Source organism: Vigna unguiculata, chromosome 3 (assembly GCF_004118075.2).
Source record: "Vigna unguiculata cultivar IT97K-499-35 chromosome 3, ASM411807v1, whole genome shotgun sequence".
NCBI classification, from domain to species: domain Eukaryota; kingdom Viridiplantae; phylum Streptophyta; class Magnoliopsida; order Fabales; family Fabaceae; genus Vigna; species Vigna unguiculata.
The window spans coordinates 59,922,322-59,941,398 of record NC_040281.1 but is presented as its reverse complement, the minus strand read 5'-3'; the positions used below and the strand labels follow the sequence as shown (position 1 = coordinate 59,941,398).

General features: G+C 34.3%; 2 protein-coding genes and 1 long non-coding RNA gene across 4 annotated transcripts; 1 reads left to right on the top strand and 2 right to left on the bottom strand.

Moving 5' to 3' along the window:
* Positions 1 to 161: 161 nt before the first annotated feature.
* LOC114178591 (nucleosome assembly protein 1;3-like) lies at positions 162 to 3,141 on the bottom strand. The gene is made up of 12 exons (XM_028064593.1): positions 2,940 to 3,141; positions 2,805 to 2,848; positions 2,553 to 2,648; positions 2,224 to 2,316; positions 1,947 to 2,028; positions 1,804 to 1,865; positions 1,519 to 1,703; positions 1,197 to 1,374; positions 1,027 to 1,070; positions 607 to 799; positions 465 to 479; positions 162 to 373 (listed from the first exon to the last, which is right to left on the bottom strand). Exons 1-12 carry the CDS (start codon positions 2,983 to 2,985, stop codon positions 305 to 307), a joined length of 1,107 nt encoding a protein of 368 aa, XP_027920394.1. The 5' UTR covers positions 2,986 to 3,141; the 3' UTR covers positions 162 to 304.
* Positions 3,142 to 3,921: 780 nt separating this feature from the next.
* LOC114175678 (DNA repair protein recA homolog 3, mitochondrial-like) lies at positions 3,922 to 11,428 on the top strand. 2 transcript variants are annotated; one of them, XM_028060460.1, is made up of 9 exons: positions 3,927 to 4,152; positions 4,358 to 4,412; positions 4,562 to 4,616; positions 5,584 to 5,801; positions 5,936 to 6,023; positions 6,615 to 6,787; positions 7,789 to 7,935; positions 9,516 to 9,650; positions 10,692 to 11,428. In XM_028060460.1, the coding sequence occupies exons 4-9, from the start codon at positions 5,631 to 5,633 to the stop codon at positions 11,073 to 11,075; spliced, it is 1,098 nt and encodes a 365-aa protein (XP_027916261.1). In that variant the 5' UTR covers positions 3,927 to 4,152; positions 4,358 to 4,412; positions 4,562 to 4,616; positions 5,584 to 5,630; the 3' UTR covers positions 11,076 to 11,428. The 2 variants fall into 2 exon arrangements, with proteins under 2 accessions (XP_027916260.1, XP_027916261.1); XM_028060459.1 differs by lacking the exon at positions 4,358 to 4,412 and having other exon boundaries at positions 3,922 to 4,152.
* A 5,052-nt stretch (positions 11,429 to 16,480) lies between these two features.
* LOC114179414 lies at positions 16,481 to 18,867 on the bottom strand. The gene is made up of 2 exons (XR_003603465.1): positions 18,661 to 18,867; positions 16,481 to 16,702 (listed from the first exon to the last, which is right to left on the bottom strand). It is a non-coding gene; the product is annotated as an uncharacterized LOC114179414 (long non-coding RNA).
* Between the last annotated feature and the right edge of the window lie 210 nt (positions 18,868 to 19,077).

Below are 19,077 nucleotides of genomic sequence, written 5' to 3'. Positions count from 1 at the left end.
GTAACGGTTACGACTACGGTCCATGCGGTTCGTTCGGTTACTAAGTCAGTGTTGTCGGTTATCACCTGCATGCATGACAAGTGTTCGCACGGTAATTGGTGTAACAACTATTTGTTATATTACCACATTATCTGTACCGAGTGCAAAATAAGAGAAGGGACTTTAAACAAATCGAAACAACCGAGATATAGGGAGGAAAATCAATTAAACATTAAAAAAGCGTATTAAACCCACTTTCACATGAGATATTCTCCAACACCAACAAAACTCAACATCGTAAATAAATCTCCACAGAAATATACGTCTACTGCTGCTTGCACTCTGGAGGTCGCTCCCCCTGCTGACCCTCACCAAGCTGTGCTCTTCCACTCTTCTGAAGTAAACACGGAACTATGTCATGTGAGATGCAGGAGTTCGACAGGAAAAAACAATCTATATCTCAACTTATGTCACAAGTTCCGTACCTTGGGTGCTGATGACTGTAGCGACATTACACGAAAGATAAATCCACACCGAAGGAGGAGATCCCACAAAAACAATATTTCGTAAGATTCAAAACAGAAAACAAACCCAGTACTAACACTTTAAAGAAAGCACAAAATATACCCTCTTTTTTGTCTTGCTTTCTTCCTCATCATCTTCATCATCGTCGTCCTCTTCATCGTCTTCCTCATCGTCGTCCTCTTCTATATCTTCATCATCCTCATCCTCCTCTAGTTCTCCAAATTCATCCCCCTGGATGGCCTCTCCAGTAAACCATGACACAGCATGGGGAATAATCTTGTCTCTTATTGTTGACCTAAACATGCATGACAATACAACGACATTCAAGACAAGAAAAAAAATCAGAAATCAAGATTTCAATAAACCAAAGAATTTAGTCTTGTTCTATCAAGATTACAAAATACAAAAAGATTCACGTTCTGCACCCAAAGTCAACAATTACACTCTATTGGAAGATGTGTTAACATGTTGGAAACCTGATACACGCAACTACAGACTCGTGTAAAAGGTAATCACGCTCACCCAATGTCATAGTCTTGTTCCATCTGATTCTGAAGCTCCTCAGCCTGTGAACAAAAAAAGCATTAATCAAAGCAAAAAAAAAGTAGGGTCGCTCGTAGCAACGCAATGGAAATTCAAATAAACTGGTTTTTATTTCTACTTCTGCTTTTATATAAATTCAACATCAATACCGCATCTTCATCAATGTCTTCATCATCTTCAGGAACTTGTGGTGGATTGAAGAAATTGAAGAAACTTTCACAATTTTCAGTTTTGGTAATTGGTTTAGCATTCTTTGAACCCTTCTTGGGCTTTTTCTTAAGAATCTTCTGTGTCAGGCATTTTCCTGTGTGCCATTGAATTTCAGTCCTAGAAATAAATAAAAAAACAAATATCAGCGAGCAAAATTTATTCAAGAATAGACCTACTAGCTAGGTAACAGTGATTTAACATTATAATTTATAGTAATAGTAACAACAGGAGTAGTGATAATATACTATTAATAAATCTTACCCAATTGCTTTCTCCAAAATTGGTTCATCCTCATCAATCATATGATATGTTTTGGTCAAGACAGTATTCGTAAAATAAGGATTGGTATCAAAGAAAAACTCAAGCTTGAATCCTTTAGGATTTTCTATCCTGCTCCACTTGATATCTTTGAGAAACTTGAGAGCACCTTCATCACGCTCTGAAATCTACTTTTTCACAAGGGAACAATGAGAAGACTACTAAAATGAAACTTCGGCGCAAAAATGTACATTATAAAAAGTAAACTGCTGAACCAAATGAACTAACCTCCTCAGCTAACACTTCATTGTTTTTCATTGCAGTAAGCCAAAATGCAGGCACTCCTTTCTCTACATAAGCAAATACTTCTATCAAATATCGAGGAACTGAAACACTATTAGAAGGAAGAATTCATGCATTTGTATTATCACCTTCATCGTCCCCAGCAACGGGTGTTGTTTCATTCACTGCCGCTTCTTCAACTTCGGTAACACCATTTACAATGTCATACCGCTGGAGTCAAACATGATAAGGCAAGAGATAAATAATTTTATAATTACAACAACAGTCCTAGGGCTAAGAATAATGATTTTCAATTATAAATTTGATTAGAAGACAATTGCACAGTTTAAGTAGCAGATTATGAAGCTCATTCAAACTACACGTTAAGGCACATGATAAAACGGTAAATCTCTTAGTAAATTTCACCTTTGTGTACAATGGTTTATACAATATTTGGTATTTGGCCTCGAGAGCAGCTCTCTCCTCAAAAAATTTAGCCTCTAATTCATCGTGTTGACCCTGTAAAATTCAGAAAAAAATAATAATCCCGAATCAATAATCAAGCACACACAATAAGGAGGAAGCTCCAAAACACCGAAAAGCTACCTCGTCAAGCAAAACAAAACCTTACATGCACATAACAACAGTTCACACCTTACCCCAACCAAGGACATTTTGAACAACAACTACAATAAACATCTAACAAACAGGAACAAGAAATTCAAACAACCTAGGTTTCGAGCAAACTAATATACCTGGATCTCTCTAAGAACCTCAACACGCTTCCTGACGTTAGGTGACAACGACTCGAGAATGTCGGAGTGCTGCCCAGCCAGACTCTGTATCTTGCTCTGAGCAAAATTAAACATTAAAAATTTCAGAACCAATAAAAATAGCCATATTCAACATGTAAAACTTGATACATTCAAACCTTAATTTCAGCTTCAGATATAAATAATAGGATTAGTACTAACAGCTGCAGTAGTAAGAAAAACGATAACACTAACCTTAAGAGCATTGACAAGGTCTGCTCGATTTTCCTCGTTGAGAACTTCGGAGAGAAATTAAGAACAACAAAATATCAAACGTGTGAACCATGAAAAAATTAAAAAATAAAATGAAGAGAGAAATGGATGGAGCACCAGAGGAGAGATCGGCAACGTTGAAGGTATCCTTGTCGTTGCTCATTGCAGAGGCGAAAGAAAAACGTAGTTGAATGAGAAGAAGCTAAAACCCTAGAGAAGAAACTGATGAAGAAGAATAAGAAAAAGCAGAGAGGGTTTGGTTGTTGCTAAACGTGGCCACCCTCCAATCCTCTTTTCCTCTTCTTCTTTTCTCAACTTGAATAGCCTCTCTATTTATTGCCTAGGGCTTCCTTCTTCTTCTTTTTTTTTTTTTTTCTTTTTTCGCTTTGACGAAACGCTTTATGGGGGCCCAACCAGCTTACTCTGCTTCCAAAAGCTCTGTAATATAGGCCCAGCTTACAAAACCGAATCAATATACTATTTTTTTTTTCTGGACCCAAAAAAATGTATACAATATATCTTTTTTATTTCTCTATTATTATGCAAAATAATGGAGTTCCATTGTTGCGGTTTTCTATTTCCTCCTAGCTGAATAATTTTATATACGCATGTTCGATGAAGAGTTAGGCTACTATTATTTTTCTTAACATGAGAAAAGAGGAAATAAAAAAAATACAATTAATACTGACATTTTTTTTCCAAACATAATTTTGGATTACATAATAAACCATAAATTATAGATTTTTGTGTTACATTTTGAATTATACAAATTGATATTATATGTTTTCAACATTATTTAACATTTGAGATTACACAATTCAAAATATTAAATAATATTAAAAAATAAATAGTACCAGATTATACAATATAACATCAAAAAATTTAACTTCCAAATTATATAACTAGAAAACTTTCCCAATCACGGAATTTGGAGTTTTCCAACAAAATTGCGTGGAATGGAAGAGTAATCTTAAATACCTTATTAAGGTGCAGGAGGAATCCATGGGGTGCAGCAAGAAAGAGTCCTATTATATAGATTCTTAGAAAATGCCCGGCCCGGCCCAGTAACCTGTTGTACTCTTTCTTCTTCCTCTCAGCTCTGCCTCAACACTAACGACCCTCACTCTTTTGACTGTGGTGGAATGGAATGGAACAAAAAAGGGAGGGAAATCAAACAAAACAAATAAAAACCTCACTCACTTTCATTCCATGATGTCCCATTCCAATTTTATTGGAATTCCTCTCTTCCTTTGAACCTCCCAAAGTTGCTTCTATGGCGAGGCTGCTTCGTAACACTTCCCTTCTCACACGCTCGCTATTTGTCCCTAAGGTTCGATCTTACGCACCTTTTTTAAGCTATGACATGATTTTGTTTATTTTATTTGATCACTTGTTTTTGATAATTTTTTGTCACCAAAAGACATGTTACAGTGTTCTATCGTTTCTTCTGTTTTATGCATTATTCTTGTTTTATGGATTCTGATGATCTTGTCTGTCACGTTTTAATTTCTTTTGTTATTTATGCACTTTTAAAGTAATACGTGCATTCATGGGGACCCAAGTCAGATGAATATTGCCCTCTAACAAAAGGTAAGGAAAAGGAACTAGCATTGGCCGTTTTGTCAGCATGATCATGACTATGCATATAACCGACCGTTTCCCTCGCTTTTTGCATCTTCTTCCTACGTTTCTGATTGGCGCTATTTTGCCGCATGATCAGTTCTTGCTTTCATTTGCAGGGATTTGAGCTGGGATTATTTGGCACTTCTCAGATTTTGAGCTTTTCATCTAAAGGTTTGTCGAAGTTCTCTTGCTTTTTTTCCTTCCCTTTATCTGAATCCAAAAGTTAATCAGTTGCAGGAGTTTATTTATCCTGAAAGGTTATACGTGAAAAATAGATTATTACATTCTTTTGAAAATATTAGATATTAACGGTCATTGCATGTAATTATTTAAACCAAGTCTTCATTGCTGGGTAATCGCCTTATAAGGCTTATAAATAAATTATAATAATCATGGTACGGATTGGGCTTGGTAAGTCCAGCTAAGCTCTTGGTGCTTTTGGTGAATCCTCAGAATGAGGCTTGACAAGGGAATGGTTTAGGTTCTTTATAATTTATACATTCAAGTTTTTGTATTCATACGCTGAATCAAACCAAAACTAAAGTTTATACCGGTTCGCTGCATGGTTTTTATGTATTTGAGTATAGTAAGCACGGATGATTTAGAAGTCTGCTTTTTCTTGGAGGAATATTTACTTCATTTAGCCTTTATGTTAGGCATCCTATTGTGACTAAGGTACAACATGAACAAGTACTATAGGATGGTCGAGTAACTTGGGTTTGAGGTTGCATGTAAAGTACCAGGACAGGATGGGAAAATCAGCATGGGAAAGCTGTGTAACCCTGTGACCAGGATGGGAAGGTAACCAGGAAGGGGATTGATAGATGATTAAACAGCAAAATGGAGGATTAAAAAGAGGGAAGACGGGTGGAGGAACGAAGAAGTTTGGAAAGAGTGGGAGTGAACTAGGACTCTTGAATGGTGGCAATATTTGTATTTTCTTGTTTGGAGAGTTCATGTCTTACCAGTTTCTGTTCATGTCTATCTCTGCCATTAATGTCATACTGATATAAGTTACAATTTATAGAAAATAATGTAGTGTTTCAGATCATTATAGTCTAGTTTCCTATTATCTCTGATGTTTGAAGTTTGAACAGATTTGAACCTGACAACATTTTTCATTTCTATATACCTAAAGGTAGAAGGCGCTCCAAATCTGATGGAAGTGACTCTGGTGAAGAAAACATGTCCAAGAAAGAGTTGGCCCTTCAACAAGCTCTTGATCAGATCACTTCTGCATTTGGAAAGGGATCCATCATGTGGCTTGGTCGCTCTGTCTCACCAAAAAATGTGCCTGTGGTGTCGACAGGTTCTTTTTCTCTTGATATAGCACTAGGAATTGGTGGTCTTCCAAAGGTATGCTTTGATCCTTGGATGAAGAGGTTTCTTGCTTATTTGTTATATGTGAATAAAATCTGAACCATTTCTAATACACAAACTTTTGGAAACTGATGACAAAGTTTCCTGTTTTCCCCAATTTGTGTCCATAGGGACGCGTAGTTGAAATATATGGGCCAGAGGCTTCTGGAAAAACAACTCTTGCTTTACATGTGATTGCAGAAGCACAGAAGCAAGGAGGTTATCTTCATATAATACTTCAACAATGATAATTGTAATGTCTATTTCTTTTGGTTGTAATGGATTTACACTTCTAATTTCTGTACATGTGACCATGACCTCATCATAATTATGGTTGTTACAGACTCAGATCAGATGAGTTAATCTCCCTGCCCCTGCTCTTTATGTTTGCTAGTGATAATTGTGTTTTTTTTTTCCTTATGATTTCTTAATGAATGACTTTGTTTCTTAGAATACCCTTTGACTATTAATTTTTGGAAATGATAAATTGGATGGTTGATTCTATACACGGTTTCTCATCGTCTGAAATTCCTGCTTCAATATCAATACTGTGCCAACAACTTTTTGGTGCTAGACTGCTAGGGCTAGCAGTTTCCCAACTGTAAATCTAATTTGGTTTCTCAATGATTTGGTGCTAGTAGTTTCCCTTTTTCAGATGTGTTATTCCATTCCATTAGTTTTATATGAACTATAATTATAAAGAAAAAAAAAAAATGCAGTTGAGGAGGCCTACCCACACAATTATATGATTTACTTGTTTAGAATTTTGTAGCTTGTTTATCCAGACATTGATATGGTTGTTTGATACAGGCTATTGTGTCTTTGTCGATGCTGAGCATGCCCTTGACAAGACACTTGCAGAGTCTATTGGGGTGAATACAGAAAACTTACTTCTCTCCCAACCTGATTGTGGTGAACAAGCTCTCAGTCTTGTGGATACCTTAATCCGTAGTGGTTCAGTTGATGTAATTGTTGTTGACAGTGTAAGTGTGAAGCACGATTTCTTTTGTTTCTCTCAATGCTTTCCCTGTTTCCAATAGTAACTTGTTTAGGATTATATGGTAAGTGGTAATTCTACTAATATCTTTATCTGTTATTAGATTCATTAAACCAGTGTATCAAGTGGCATACTTTCACGGCCATCTAATAACTTATTGTAGGAAAGTGATTTTAACCAATCACCCTTGAATTAGGTCTAGTCATTCCTATAAAAGTTATTTATTGGTGTAAGTATTATGTTTTTGTGCATAGGTAGATCCTTGTATATAAATCTTGCTTTTGGTGATGCTTATCACCTAGAGATATTTCCAGCTTCCTATATTATGTAGAAATCAGTGTGATTGGTTTTAATATAAGTTCAGGGAAGGGTGAGATATATGATGTGGAAACTGGAACTCTTCCGGAAGGGATGCATTTCTTAGCGGTGTTATAGGAACTTGGGTATTATGCGGTGCCTAAGTCTTGCATTGAGTTGTATGGTATGTTCGGTGGGGTATATAAGTGTTTGATTCTCTTCTCTTAATAGTTAGTTTTTGAGGGTGGGTTCTCCAAGTGCTGGGGTACTTATCAATTTATATTAGAGCTGATTGTCAATGTCTCCGAAAGGGCTACCTATGAAGGATTCTAACCAACGAGGGAGTTGAGAAGTGGATTATTTAAGCATTTTGTTTCCCCCCTCAATAGCTAGCTTTTGAGAGTGAGTTTCCCTAGTGCTTGAGTATTTCTTACATTGAATCATCCAATTTTTAGAAGCTTTTAATGAAGTTATTTTTAATTTTTGGATTTTGTCCTCTTAATAAACCCCCATTTGTAGACTTGTTGAGTTTGGTTTTCCAACGGAAAGAATGAAAGGAATTTTAGTATTCCTCTTTGAACTTTCTCTTTATTTCTTCTGTATGGTTTATACTATGTCTTCGATATCTTGTTTTATTAGTTTAAATGGACGTCCGTTGTCAACTAACTTTTTGCAGTCTTTTCATGATAGGTGGCTGCACTTGTTCCTAAAGGTGAGCTTGATGGTGAAATGGGTGATGCTCACATGGCAATGCAGGCTAGGTTGATGAGTCAGGCACTTCGAAAATTGAGCCATGCCTTATCACTTTCTCAAAGTATATTAATTTTTATAAATCAGGTATCAGATAAATTGTTATTAGCTATGTTGTCAATTTGTTTTTGATAGGCAAACAAGAGTTTTCATTGCTAAAGGTACCAATGATACTGTAAAAACACGTACGACAAAGCCTTTAACCAGGATTGTAAAGCTCCGCATAACTAAACCTCTTACCAGTTGGTTAGTAAGTATTTATGCCCTGACTCTTAAAATACTTCATAACTTTAATAAATCCCCAAAATTAGAATTGCGCCCCAAATTGCTACCATAAAACTTAGTTACTTCTGTATCTAGTATCCTATTTTTGCAGAATCAGCAATCATAAATACTGACATATTATAAAGAAATAGCCCCAAGTTCAATAACCACTGCACAGACATATCATATCTCTCTACCTCCATCAGAAAATAGTAGTAACTATCATAATTATTGAAACTCGTTAGATGGAATGCACGGACTTGGATTTGCTCGCTATGTAGAAAAAGAATATGGAAATTCCTTCATGAACACTTTAATCCATGTCCAAGAATGAAGAGTAATTTCCTTTAGGATCATATCTCTTTTAGCTTTATACCCCTGGAGTACACACAATTTTCTTGCTCTCCAGAAATTCCAAACAACAACATCCCCCCAAACCGCAGCTATTTTGTCAATTTTACTTTGGTCAGATTATGAATATATTTTAGTTTGAATCTGAGCAAGTTAATTTGTATATGAAACCTTTGTTTGGATTAGTCTGCCCGGTGCTAATTTGATTCTTTCAACCTCTCTGACCTTGTTCTGCAGCTGTCTTCGCTTTAGTGTAATCGGTCAGAGTCAATTCATTGTCCTTTTTGCATGTAAAGCTGCTTGAGTGCAAAAATTAGGGTATAATTTCATGTGTGAATCTTAAATACCAAAAGCTATTAATTTCTGGAACTTCATCAGTCTATTCTTTTCAGATTATGAAGAAAATAATAATAAATAGATGTGTTAGCAGCATACCCTCTTCTAATAATCATAAAATTGTGTGGGTATCCATCCTTAATTTGATGAATTCATTCATCATTTCGTAGTTTTAAATAAATTTTGACAATAGGAGAGTATGGTATACTGTATGTTACTCGCACTGTTATAAATAATATCAAGGGACAACATAATCGGGGTTCATTGCTGGGGTAAATATCAGAGCCGTAGGCTCTAAACTGAGAAGATTGAAGGTCTGTTGGGATAGAAGAGCATATGAGAGCTTCTCTATGGGGAATATATATAGTTTTATTTCTGGTAGAGAAGCCCTCAAGATGATTTAGCAATGTATCCTGACAGGTTGAATGGAACATGTTGATGTTCTTTTTTTTTCCAAATTCTTTGAATTTATTGAAAGTTCTAATTATGCATTGGCCATGCATGTCAGACATGTACCAATGGGCCTATTTTTAAACTTATGGGTGGGTTGAGCTTGCTGTTTGCTGTTAAAAATGACTTGGAAGGTATTATCTTTTACCGCTTGTATATTTCTGTAATTTATCCATTTTCTTTTGGGTGGAAGTGGAAGTACTTTCTTCAAATTACCTTGGGATGTGTCTGTCTTTTAGTAACGGGAATTCTGTTGTATCCTCCAGGTGAGGTCAAAGATTTCAACCTTTGGGGGATTTAGTGGGCCTACTGAAGTTACTTGTGGTGGTAATGCATTGAAATTCTATGCTTCTGTGCGTCTAAATATCAAGAGAACAGGGTTTGTCAAGAAGGGTGAAGAGGTAATCACATTGATTATTTTTATGCCATGCTTCCTGCTGTAATATTGGGATCCCTGTTCTAATGTTTGTTTCAAAAGATAAAATCTGGTTCAGTTTGATGGAATCAACGATGTTCTGTTCTGAAGTAGGCCGTCTCTTTAAATCTATATTCCAAGCTACTTCCATTCTTGATATACTTTGGACGTGAGTGGTGTGTAGGTGTAAAGCTTTTGAACTCAGTACATTTATTGCAATCTTGATAAATAGCAGTTCTGACCCATGCCTTATAAAACAAAAGATATAAATTAATTGAAATTGCTTGCTTATTTATGGTTAATAGTCGGTGTATTCCATATCCTGTGGCAAAGTACATGTTGGTGTTTAGTATGGAGTATAATTAAAAAGAAAAAGAGAAATGCTCTAACACACTCATATTAATTGAAATTGATTGGAAATCACATAATTTTATTACACCCACTTCCAGCTAATAAGTTTCATTCATGATTTCATAATTTCCAATAAAATTTAACCAATATTAAAGTGTTAAAACGGATCGTGATAGAGTGTATTATAAAAAAAATGTTCAAGGGAGTGTGCTGGCAGCACTCAAGAAAATATATTAGCATTATTAATTCGAGACCAAGCTTGTTAATTTTGGTGTGAAGTCATTTGTCATCATGAATTCACTTTTTATGGCAAAACTGCTTGTGACACGTGCTGTTTTTTGTTTTGTTTTGGGTAAGCATGTTATTTGTCGATGACAATGCAGTGAATAACTGGTATTTTTATCATCCATGCAGTACCCACCTTCAGGAGGGTGAATATCTTAGTTAAAAAAACATTTTACCTGTTTTGTTCAGTGGATTCTGGATGTGATGATGTCCTGTATAGAAGCTAGAGCTTTGCATTTTCTATCTCGGATACAACTTTTTTATTTTTGCATTTAATCCTCTGTACGTTACCTGTTTGTTCAATATTTTTTGGATCTGAATATTGCACTGATTTCATTTGGTCTAATTTCTGGTATGAATATTTGTCCTTTAAGCCTTTTTATTTGTACAGATTTTGGGAAGCCAGGTTCTGGTCAAGGTTGTGAAGAACAAGCTTGCCCCTCCGTTTAAAACTGCCGAGTTTGAGCTTGAGTTTGGCAAGGGGATATGTAAAGAAACAGAAATTATAGATTTAAGCGTACAACACAAACTAATCTTAAAGGCTGGTGCAATGTATTACTATAACGAACAGAATTTCCGCGGGAAGGATGCCCTAAAGAGTTTCCTAGCTGAGAATTGTAGCGCATTAGAAGAACTTGAAACGAAGCTCAGAGAAAAGGTTCTTAATGTTGAAACAGAACAGGTACAAGAATCAGATGTTATTAAGGGAGATGTTACCGAAGAAATTACATCAGTTAATTCTACTGTCGAAGAAACAGCTGTTGTAGAAGCATGATTATGTGAATGAACTTAAAGTACAGCTCACTCGTTTTACCTACCTCAATCTCTACTCTGTCATTTATGCAAGTAGCTTGGTCAATTGGCCCTAAAATGGTCACTCTCAGATGAAGAAGGTCCAAATATGGTCACTCTCATTCTTGTTTGTGGTAAAATGTTTGAAATTCAATTTGAATTTCACTGTACTACCTGTAAATTGAATTTAATATCATTTTATATAGGCCAGCCTAGTCTTATGGCACATGTAAATTGAGAATGTAATGGACTAACTGCATAGGAAGATCATCAACCAATTGTTTGTAAGGATTTTACTATGCAACATGTATGATAATGCATATATTTCTCATATGATATTCATCGTGTTTCTTCCATTTTACCATCCATCTTTTAATTATATTTTTAAACTAAAATATAAAAATAAATTGTTTAAATACTAAAATTATGATATATTTTAATAACATAACCCATTACAAATTATTTATCTCTAGCGTTATTATTATTATTAATTTTATTTTCTTAAATAATATAGAAACACTCAGGAGATCTTCTCACTTGCATATACACTGATTTGTTGAAATATATTTTTGCTATTGTAGGGATTGTCAGTGAGAGCATGAATTCAACAGCTTGAAATTTATAGAAGGATTTTCTTATTCCGTTTTCTTTAAAAAAAAAAATCGATATAATAAACTTCGTATTAACTTTTGATAGACTCCCTCAGCGAAAAATCTGATTTTCTTGAAAATAACTTTAATTTTGGATTGCTTGTTTGAATTCCTCTAATATGAACACAATTAAAAAAAGATTAAAATAGGTCACTTATCATTTTGTTTAAAGCCTTCTTCTAATAACGTGAACAAAATAAAGAGTAAAACATTATATGAAAAATTAATTAAATAAAATATAAATACCTGTGAACAAGTTTTAAACCATAAGGGGAATTTAACATATTGAAGATAAGCTGTTCTGCATATTTTCATACTATTTAAATATTTTACAATTTTTATTTACATATTTCCCAGTAAACATGGGTGTAAAATGTATTTCGTAAGCGTGTAATGCTACACTTGGTTTTTTAATAGTTAAACCATGTCATTGTAGGAAAATCTTAAATCGATCCTTTTTTATATGTTTTAATTTGGATTTTATTTTAGAAAATTTGATACAATCATATTTTTTTTTATTATTACTGTACTAAAAATGTTAAAGATGTGTAACGTATTAATTCGTAAATTTTTAATTTTTTTTAATTTAAAAAAAAAATGTCAAATGTCAAGATGACGTCATGTCACGAGACAATAACAATGTAATGTAGCAGTTGTAGTGTTACATGTCATTATCATCACACCAAATATCATTACCTTAGGTTGTGTTCGTATAGACTGATTTCCTGTTCGTATTTAAATAAGACAAATTAGTACTGATTATGGATGTTCTTATTTAACGATTTGCGAATGATGTAAAGTGCAGATTTATAAGATTATTCCCTCCTCCCATGTCGCTTTAGGTGTGTAGATTTGAGGGTGATAAATCACATTTTACCATAATAACCTTACTTTATCATCACTTTATTTTCACATGTTGGCAGGAAAAATTCTGGTGGAGAACCAACAAGGGTGGGATGGTTGCACACCTCCATTGTGACCAAGGCAACAGGAAGATGGTTTATGGAATGCAATGGATGTAGGCCTGTGTGACATTGGAGTGCTGGGAATCAGTTATGGATGTGTTGGAACTGAATCTTGAGCGGTTAAATGCAATCCATGCCTCATTTGGAACCGGTTCCCTTATCCATGGAATCGATTCCAATTATTTTGGAACTTTTCTAAAATGATTATTTTGTGTTGAAGGAGGTGTGCAATGGTTAGCGGAGCTGTGGAGGACGTCATTTCCACTGGTTTTCAGTGAAACACTGAATAACAAGAACTTGTATCTGAATTTCTTCAAAAAGCAAAAATGTGGAAAATGCAACATAGTGAGGTTGATGTTTTCTTTTGAAAACAGCAGAAAAAAATGGATCTTGCAGTGATTATCCTATGCATGGAAGCAGCAACAATGATGATAGGTCAGAATTGAAAAATGAAAATGAAAATAGATCCATATTAGTGTAAACATTGAGATAAGAGTGAAAATGATAGCCTCAATGGATCATATTCACGCTAACAATGAGATTAAAATGGTAGCGTCCATGCTTACCAAACATTTCCCATAAAGGTGTTTCTTTCTTTGTCAAAAAGTTTTGAATTTTCATTCATATGTTAATTTCCAAATAACATGGAAAAATAAATAAACCGAGATGAAAACAAAGTTATACAAAAGATAAAATAAAATGTGATTGTTATTTTTTACATTTTAATTTAACCACTGTATTATTTAATATCTAAATATTTTATATTTTATATTTATTCTTATACCAAGTGCATTTTATTCTTTATTTGTTATAATAATGATTTTTTCTTCAAAACTATTCATTAACATCTCTAAAAAATATTATTTCAACTCTTTCAAAAATTATTTTATATTATATTTCTTAATAAGGGTAATTTAGTAATATTTAATTTCTATTTATTAAAATATTTTTTTATCTATCACATCACTAAAATCACTCGAAAACTTTCATCTCTAAATCTATTAATTCTACCTTTAAATCCTTTCAAAAACACAACACAAACTTTACCTTTAAATCCATATACTCACTCTCCCTCAAATCCAATCCATATTCACAAATGAACACAACCACAACTTAAAGGTGTGTTCACTTGTTAAGATTGATTTGGGAGAGAGTGAGAGGGTGTATTTCAGTGAATTAAAGTGTGGATTTAGAAGTAAGTTTTGCGAGGAAGTTGATTTATGTAATAAATTAAAATTTGAGTTTAATTGAAAAAAGAAACAAGATTATTAAATTGTTTGTAGAAAGTAATCTAAAATTATATTTTGAAGAGTTAGATTTATTTTATAAAAAAAATATTTAATGAATAAATTGAAAAAAAATAATTATTTTAATAAAAACACAATAAAATACATTATATTTACATGTATATTTTTTTAAAAAAATTTAGAAATTTGGGGTATTAATTATTTTTATAATCATAATTTTAAAAGTCATATTTTTACATTATAATCATAATTATGCAGCATTATTATTGATGATTTGCATCATTAATTTATATAAATTAAGAAAACATGTACGTGAATTGACTTGAATTAAGAAAACAAAACAATGATGGAAAACATTACACTAATTTGATACAAATTACCTTAAAATATCTAGATATGAAAGAGGAAGGGAAGAATCCCTCAATTCCTTCCTTTCGCCTTCTCTCTCTCAAATCCCTATAAGTGAACACCTCAATCACCCTCAAATCATTCCTCTCTGAATAATATATATCCTCAAGTGAAAATAATGATAGTCTGAATTTGGTTTCTGTATTTTTATTTTGTCTCAACTCAGTCTCCATTTTTCTTAAAATTAAGCAATTTCATCCCTTCAAATTAAACTCAATTTCTTAAAAAAAATATAACAAACCACAAACTGATACATGATACCTCTTAAATGTTGTTAATATATCAACGAAAATACTTGATTGGATAAATTTTTTCAAAATAAAAATCAAATTGAGACGCATAAAAAATTGACCAAATGATATCTTTTTAAGAAAATAGGGACGTATGGCATGATTTAATTTTTTTTAATTTATTAAAACAATTAAGTTTTTTATTTTGTTTACCTATTTCATCTTTACATAATAAAATATAAAATTCTCTCTTATTATTAATACGTGTATGGAATATAAGAAAGCCAGAAAAAAAAAAGAAAAAAACTTTGAAATCATTCCTTGAAAAGTTTCTCTTTACAAGTCTCATTTTTGGGAGTTATGTAATAACGTAAACGGGACCACAAGGAATAATCGTTCCCTAATGATACTATTGCGTTGACTATATGTCATTATCCAACACGTGCAATGGAAACTTCATTTTTATACTTTTGTCAATAATTGAAAGTCAAACTTTGTAATTAAGTTGTAAACCTTCTAGTTATGTTTGCTCAAATACATGTTAGAAATGCTTTTGAGAATTTTTATTTTTCGAAGAAATATTTCTATATTTTTAATAATTTTTTAAAAAGCTCTTTTAACTCGTATTTAAACATATTTTTATGGAGAGTGACATGAAATAAACTAAGTGGTGTTCATATTTTTCTTCATAAAAATTTTGAGTGGAAGAATGAGTCAAGAGGAATATTCTTATTATAAAAGAAAAAGGCAAAACATAAATGAATTTGTCACAATGTGCGAAAAGTAAAAGGCCGTACGCAGGCACGTGCGAAAATTTTCATTTTCACCGGTCAACTAAAATACTAACTATATTGATCAACGAAGGTACACCATATCTAAATTCTACAGAAAAAAGAAATATAATAAACTGAAAATTGTAATTCTATCATATTAAATTAAATCGTGAATGCATGAATGAAAATAATAAATATTTCTAATAATTAGAAGAATAATAAAATAAGATGTTTTCATTCTTGAAAATAATTTTGTAATTTTTTATTTTGTATTTTTTAGACTTGTAATTAGAAGATGTTTCTTTCTTTTTTTGCAATTTTTAGGTATAATTAGTAGTTTATAGAATAATATTTAGTTCGATTATTCCAAGTCCAAATAGGAGTATGAACCAAGAGAAAAACTATAAATGGAAATTCATGACTACAACTAGTGGTAGGGAAATCATGATCAAGGAATTTAAATTTTTCCTCCTTTTTCTTTTGAAGTTAACGTTTGAATTTGATTTATCGAATATTTTTCTTAAATTTAGATGTAAAGTTGTGGATGACATACTTTTATAAATATCTTTCTTTATTCTTTATTCTTTGTAGAATCACTCTTGACAAATTGAAATTAAAGAATAATTTTGACAATCTTGAGTATCTGAAGAAAAATTTTCAGCATCCATATTGCTAACTAAGGGTTTTGCATGATGATGGATATGATATGAGATGAAGCTGTGTGTGTATATATATATATATATATATATATATATATATATATATATATATATATATATAGATTTGGATTGATAAAATCGAAACTTATGATTGTACGAGTGAAAGAGACAAACGAGGGAAACGACTCGTAGAGGAAAACGAGGGAAAGGGTTTTGAAAAGTATATGGTGGGATGCGAAGAATTGTATTGAGAAAGGTAGTACGTTGAAGTAATGAATTAGTGCATGTGTGAACTCGAAGAGAGGAAAATGTGTGGACAATGAGTAACTACTGGTCGCTATTACTTTACAAAAATTATAGTTTGACAAAAAAAAAGTTTGTACAAACTTGACAAAGTTTATTTTTTTTTTAAATGATATTTTTGTAACATACCTCCCAGAATATTACTAAGTAAAATAATAATAAAAGGAAAACATACTCATATTCATTAAACATAATTTCCCAAAAAGGTAGGAAGTTTAAAACTTCAGTTATATCTTACATCACACGTGATTTAAGATTTATCACAAACCACTCATAGTTTTAAAACATAATAAAAACATTTAACATAATTCTTCTTGAACATCCCATAGACCCCTCTCCGTGCCTATGCAGCTCCTGGCTCACCTGCATCAGTATCTGCTCTCGGATAAAAATTTATCCGATCATCGCCACACACACAAACAGATAGGGTGAGCTATGCATATAAAATGAATAAATATGAGAAACCCATACCCCAAAAGAATTTCATAATTATTTATATTTAAACCTTTCAATTCCCTCTCACTCAAGATCCATTATGAGTGACATGCACATGCTCTTGGTCTCGGGATTTCTTGTGCTCCCACGAACCTCCCCGCTCGTGGTCAAACCTACGAACCTAACTCGTTCGTAGTCCTACCCTACGGACCTCCCCGTCCGTAGTCAAACCATCCGAACCTCACCCGCTCGGACCATGACACGCATGCAATCACCATACTATGGACCTCCCCGCCCATAGCAGCACCAGGACTAACTTGTCCAATATCCCATCATGCGGTCCCAACTCATCACGAACCTCCCCGCTCGTGACCTCATCTGAACACATCCCGGACCCACTAAGAACTTAGTCCTTAAAGCTCAAAGGTTAGCACAACAATCTGCCGCAACAGAAAATAAAACACCGACACTGCCTAGGCAATTGTCAAGTGGAACAACTTCACTGACCGCCTGGCGCCACACTCAGCGCTGCCAGGCGCCAGGTTACAGGTACCAAATCAGAAACAACCTCACTTCGTCAGGCGGTAACAAAAAAAACCCGTCAGGTGCCACACCTCCACACAACAATACGAGCATCGAATCTCACCTGGCGAGACCAACCACTAAGGCCAGGCGCTGGCCTAAGGAAGTCCAGAAATTAGAATACTCATTTACAAAACAATGTCAACGTTACTAACCGACACCTATTACAGTTTTATCAATAATTTTCTCTACAGATGTCTAATTGAGGTGATTCCTTTTTGGTTAGAAACTAGACTTCCATATCTTTAATTTGACTACCAAACCACTATTTTTGGAGGTCTAAGCTATTGGCAATTTAAAAACGAAAATCAGGGATCCTCCAGCGTTTTTCCAGCTTTCCTGTCCCGACGTCTGCTCACTGTTTCGGTCTTTACATTTTCCATAGACATCCAAATGAGTTGATTCTTGTTGGGTTGAAAACTAGACTTCCGTAGCTTTAATTTGACTACTAAACCACTATTTTTAGTGGTCTAGGCTATTGGCAATTTAAAAACGAAAATCAGGGATCCTCCAGCGTTTTTCCAGCTTTCCTGTCCCGACGTCTGCTCACTGTTTCGATCGTTACGTTTTCCATAGACATCCAATTTGAATCTCCACCGTTCAAACTGAAGAACAACATGTTGTGAAACACCTTACAAAATTTCACCCAAATCAGACGGTTAACGAAGCGGTAAATGCAGTTTTACGAAAACTGCGCAGACCAGAAAAATCGGTGGCGCCTGGCGGCATGAAACTACCGCCGGGCGGTTCCTGTTCCACGAAAAGTACGAAAAACAGCGTTTTTCGTGAATCAAACACCATATCTCACTGGTATGGCGCCTGGCGGCCAAATGGGTGCCGCCAGGCGGTTCCTGCACCTGCGAACCTTACCCCCTGCACAACAACTCTAATTTATAGTGAAATTCCCCAATTTCTTTAGTCAAGTATTCAATTAAAAGTTAATGATCCATTTCCTTCCATTTAGAATCCAATCAGAATACTCAGAACACCAAAATCGAACCAAAATTAGTCCGCGTCGCCTGGCGGGTGTTCATCACCGCCAGGCAGTTCAAGCAAAAACCCAGAATCTGGGTTGGTCGTCACGCGTCGCCTGGCGGCACAACGCTCACCGCCAAGCGGTTCCTCTCTGGAACCCAGGAAACAAGTAAAAATTGGATGAGTCGCCTGGCGGCAATTCATCGTCCGCCAGGCGGTTTCTGGAAAATTCCAGAAACACGAATTATACACAGTAGGGCATTGTACATGCATCAATTTAATCATACAGTTCATGAAATTAAACAGTGCGCAATTAGAGGTACAATTCCAGCTCCCCTAACCTGGATCTAAGCTTCCAAGGAGTTCCTTCAATGGTGGTCTCCTTTCTTCTTCTTCTCCACACCTTTCCTCCAAAATTTTCAAATCTCACTCTCTTCCACACTTTTCTGCCCTCCATTTTTCAGGCTTCCCCTCCCATTTTTATGCAGTTTTTCGTCCAACTGCAGTGGAGGCTCATCAATGCCACCCCCATCTATGCCTAGGTTCTGAAAAAAAAATAATAAAAAAATGTGGAAGTTGAACTTCTCTGGCCAGGTTCGAAGCAAGGACTATGAGTTCCCCCCTATCACGCTGCAACCACTTAGCCAGTCCACTTTTATTGCTAAATATGCGTATACAATAAAATATAAATTATACTTCCGTTTCTCTTACTTAAAAGGAAACATTAAAACTCACACAATTTACATACATAGGACTTG